The following is a 5,000-nucleotide window of genomic DNA, read 5'->3' as shown; positions in this document are numbered from 1 at the left end:
TCCTTTTATTTTTGATTTGGTTCTGTTTTATTTTATCTGCCAGAAATAACTAAACCACAAAGCTAAAACTTGGTGATGTTGTCAATCAGATATGAGCAGGTAGTAGACAAAAAATGGAAACACAAATGTAAAGTCACTTAATGGTGTGTTGGACCACCGCGTGCAACGAGTACGGCCGGTATGCGGTGATGCGCCTTGTAATAGAGTCCAACAGCGTCATGAAATTCTGCAGGAGGGATGCTGCAACGTTCTTCCACGATAGTCAATCAACTCAAACTTGTTTGTTGGAGGTGAAAACCGCTTTATCAGACGTCATTCAAGGATATCCCAAAAATGCTTGATTGGGTTCAGATCTGGTGACTAAAGGCCAATGACGTATGGATGATGTCAGTGTCATGCTTGTAAAACCATTGGGCAATCACATGTGCTTTGTGGATGGGGGCATTGTCATCCTGGAAGACATCACTCCCAGCAGGAAAGAAATGCTGCAACATGGGGTGAAGATGATCACTCAGTACAATTAAATAGCAATTGGTATTGACCTTGCCTTCCTAAGAAATTACTGCACCCAAACAATGCCAGAAAAATGCACAACACAACATTACAGAACCACCAAAACCCTTCACTGTTGGATTCAAGCACTCAGGGTTGTGGAGTTCTTTAGGTTGGTGCCACACGTGCACTCGTCCATTTGTGGAGAACATGGTGAAGGATGATTCATCTGACCATATCACATTTCTCCACTGCTCGGTAGTCCATTGCTGTGTTCTTTGCACCACTGGACTTGCAAATGTGCATTGCCAGGTGTGATGAGTGGTTTGTGCACTGCAACCCGATTATGTTATCCCGTTCTGTGGAGTTCTCGGTGCACCGTTTTTCATGAAACTGGCTACCCGACTATGGTATATCACGATCCTCGAGTATGTGCTTCCGCCCACTGTAGCCCTTTGCTGATGTCTTTCCCTCATAATTCCATGCCAACATCACCTTAGACACACTTGCTCATGAAACGTCAGCAATTTGAGCTGCTTTTGTCACAAGCTCCTGCCAAACACGTCCAACAATCACCGCTCTGTCAAAGTCACTGAGGTCTCCTCTTGCAGCCATGTTAGCCATGCTCTTGTAGTTAGGTCTTGCAGCCATGTGTCTCATCACTTCCCATGGGCGACCAGGCCTGTGTAGCATTTTTTTTACATTACCCTAAGCATGCTGGGATGTTATTTGCTAAATTAACACATGGGCCAGGTAGAAGCCATTGCTTTCAATATGCTTGGTGTCCATCATTTACCCAGGTGTTTCCATTTTTTGTCCAGTACCTGTATGTCTCTTAAGTTTGAGTTTCAGTACACTGGCTAGTTGCCCACGTTGTCATCTCTCCATTATAATGAGGTTATTTTTAGCATTTGTTTTATTTGTTGTGCATCCATACATTTTGAGTGCCTATGGAAAGTCTACACCCCCTTTCAAATTTTTCACCTTTTGTTGCCTTACAGCCTGAAATTAAAATGCATTAAATCAGACTTTTCCCACCTTTATTTACACATCGTAACCCACAACTTCCAAGTGAAAAACAGATTCTACAGATTTCACAAAATTAATTAAAAATACAAAACCAGAATATCTTCACAAACGTTTCTTCCCAAAAGCTGAAGTATATGTGATTTTATTGGTTCATATTTTTTGTTGGGAATATGCATAGCTATAACTTAAATTGTCTAAATCTATAATATGAAATTTGTCTGACCACTGATGTGGGCAATGGGTGAACACCCGAATCCTTAAAATCAAATAATGCACGTCAAAATCCCTCTTTTCCGATACCTGGAACTTGGAACTGGCTGAAATAATAGGCTTATTTTGAGTGTAGATTTTGATCGCTTGGCTTTTCAGCTAAATATATTTTTCAAGTCGCAAAATATGAACCTGACCCGAGTAGTCCGTCCACAACCCATTTAGAGTTGTGGACTGAAACGTTATGAAGGGTCATTTTTCCCTATTATGGTATTTTGGTAATTTATTTCATTAATGTCCATCCATCGATCCCTGGTGTTGGGCTAGCGGCTAGGGTGCCGGCTTAGGATCCTAGGATCCTGGGTTCGAATCCCGGTCAATCGCTGAATTAACGCCAGGGGGGTTGACTCAGCCTGTCATCCTTCCGAGGTCGGCAAATTGAGTACCAGTTCACTGGTAATTCCCTGCTTGTCGTTAAAGGCGGCAAAAAGGGTTGGCGTCAGGAAGGGCATCCGGCCGTAAAACATTGCTTCAAAAAGGGGACCGAAAAACAACAACAACCACAGTTCCCGAAAAAGGCCAACCCCCGCTTGCGGGGAAAAATGGCCTCTAAAGGTGGTTTTTTTTTTTTTTTAATGTCCATCCTGACCACCTACAGAACACTTGGAAAGTTTTGTGAGTTTGCTTGGAATGGCCTGCAAAAATATTTAAAATAGACTTTGTACAGACCCTGTTGCCCATGTGCCATGCATGCAAAGATGACCCATCATCCTCTGTGTATTGTTGACCTTGCTCTTTGTGAAATTTTCATGATTATATACACAACCCTCATTTTGCCATCATCCCCTACTCCCTCTTCTGTGTTTTAGGATCCAGAGGGTGAACTGGCTCGAAGGGCTCTCCAAAGAATAGGTGGTGGAGCTGCAGGAGGGACAGCTGCAGGGAGGAGTGGGATGTGGGCTATGGGTGGGGGTGGGGGTATGGGAGGAGGTGGTGGAATGGGTGGTGGAATGGGAGGAGGAATGGGAGGAGGAATGGGAGGCGGAATGGGTGGGATGAGCCCCGGAATGGGAGCCATGGGTGGAGGATTAGCCAGTATGGGTGGTGGAATGGGATTGATGGGTAGTGGAATGGCAGCAATGAGTAGTAGTATGGGAGGGATGGGTGGTAGTGGAATGGGGGGAATGGGTGGTGGTGGAATGGGGGGAATGGGTGGAATGGGTGGGAGTATGAGTGGTGGACTAGGGGGAGGGATGAATGCTGGGATCGGAGGAATAGGTGGTGGAATGGGGGGTGTCGGTGGTGGAATGTCTAGTGGACCATTGTCATCAATGGGTGGTGCGGGGATTTTGGGCAGTGGAATGATGCAGATGGGTGGAGGTCATACTTCAATGTCTGGTGCGGGTCCTGTTCCACTTCCCATTCCAAATGCGGACTTGATGAATACGGCAGTACATGCTGCCTCAGGAATGGATTCTGGACCACAATCAATGATGGCCGTACCTGTTGGCATGAGAAGCAACCCCAACATCCCACCTGAACTTCTTGCAGCTTTGCAGGCTGGACGGCTTGGCACAACAATCTTCATTTCAAATGTACAACACTGCAGCAACATTCCTAATAATATTAAGAGAACAATCATTGTATACCGTACCTGAAATTTTGTATTTTCAGTGTGTCTTAATTAGACACTGAGATTTTGTATCTTCATGCAGGCAGATCACATTCCTGGGACAATATTATACTTATTTTAGTGTTTTGCCAGTCAAGTTACCTCCTTTTGTGAAAGATGGTGATGTTTGTTGTATGTTTTAGCACTGTTGGTACTCAAATAATTGTATCCGTGCTTTGTGGCAGCTTGATTACAAAGTTAACTGGAGGAAGCTGAAAGAGGTTTTTTCAATGGCGGGACAAGTTAAACGTGCAGATATCAAGGACAAGGATGGGCGAAGTCGTGGCATGGGCATAATCACATACGAACAGCCACTCCATGCCCTACAGGCCATCTGTATCCTTCACTAGTGTCATTCTCACTGTGAATAAAACACAACATTATTTAGCTTCCCTTAAAGTTCAAGCTGTGATGGGTTTTTTTCATGCAAGTAACGTTTTACGCTTGCACAGAAATGACTCGCTATTGCCCTCCGCTGCTGAAATTAACATCGGTAAACTCGACTTGGGAGGTTAAACATGCAAGTTAAAGGCCTTGAATTCAGAAATTTATTTTTCTTTTTTTTCTTTTAATTAGTCCAAATGTAAAACCTAATCACCTCCGGCACCGAAAGTGGATGGAGGTTATGTTTTCACCCCTGTCTGTTTGTGAGCATGCTATTTCAAAAAGTTGTAGACTGCTTTGGACGAAACTTGGTGGACAGTTTGGGTGTATAAAGAGGGCGAATTTATTAGATTTTGGTAAAGATCCGGATCCGATCTGTTTTTCAGTGATTCTTCACCATTGAGTGATGAGGCCAAATTATCGCAGTTACTAACCTCACTCTCCCCGAAGGGGCAATTAAGGCTATTGTAATTGGTGTTTGTCAGTGTCCACACACACAGATCTACTTTAATGTAGATCGTTCATTCTTATGTCTGCAATCTATATACCCTGATGAGGCTCTGTATTGTTAAATGCTCTTTTCTTGTTTAAAAAATGCATTGGTATCTGCATTATTCAGCATCATCATTTGACATTAATTTTCAGTTCCCCTTCCCATTTCAGTTCCCATTTTGCCCTATTTTCTGCATCTCCCCTTGTTAACCCCCTTGCCCGCATTTCTTCTTCGACCATCTTTAGCCAAGTCTTTCTCGGTCTTCCCCGTCCTCTACTTCCTTCCACATTCATTTCCATCACTCTTCTCAACCAGTCACTTTCATCCTTCCTCATATGTCTACTAATGTCCTTAAATCGTTTAAACGTACATTCTATATTGTGTCGTAATATATTATCCTGACATGGGTTGTATTGTATGTGAAAGCTCCACCATGAGCTTTATATCTTATAAAAAGAACGGAAAGTGTAATAATTATTTTTCATAACTGACATTTTTTTCTTTATTACAAATTGGATTTGGCATCAACAATTGCTTGTGAAATAGACAATGCTTCAAAATTTTAAAACGGGAAGTTAATGTATTCTGTATGTCATTCAAAAATTCCTTAACGCCACGCTCCCACTAGCCATGTTCCACGGGCAGCCGCTGTACGACCGTGAAATGCACGTCAAGATGGTGGGCCTTTCAAGTGCTCACTCTTTGGCCATTTATAACTTT

The 5,000-nt window shown here is 43.1% G+C and overlaps 1 protein-coding gene across 2 annotated transcripts in view; it reads left to right on the top strand.

The window, feature by feature from the left end:
* Positions 1-5,000, top strand: part of LOC137413970 (myelin expression factor 2) — a 59,014-nt gene that overhangs the window by 29,301 nt on the left and 24,713 nt on the right. For both annotated transcript variants that reach the window (XM_068099425.2, XM_068099424.2), the window contains 3 exons: positions 2,601-3,326; positions 3,589-3,739; positions 4,909-4,958. In XM_068099425.2, coding sequence (XP_067955526.2) covers positions 2,601-3,326; positions 3,589-3,739; positions 4,909-4,958 — 927 coding nt within the window. The remainder of the gene's footprint in view (positions 1-2,600; positions 3,327-3,588; positions 3,740-4,908; positions 4,959-5,000) is intronic.

The sequence above is a fragment of the Myxine glutinosa genome, unplaced genomic scaffold, assembly GCF_964187855.1.
Source record: "Myxine glutinosa unplaced genomic scaffold, kmMyxGlut1.1 SCAFFOLD_1674, whole genome shotgun sequence".
In the NCBI taxonomy this organism is placed as follows: Eukaryota; Metazoa; Chordata; class Myxini; order Myxiniformes; family Myxinidae; genus Myxine; species Myxine glutinosa.
Note: the sequence above shows the minus strand (reverse complement) of the source record. Positions and strands in the feature narration are given on the sequence as shown.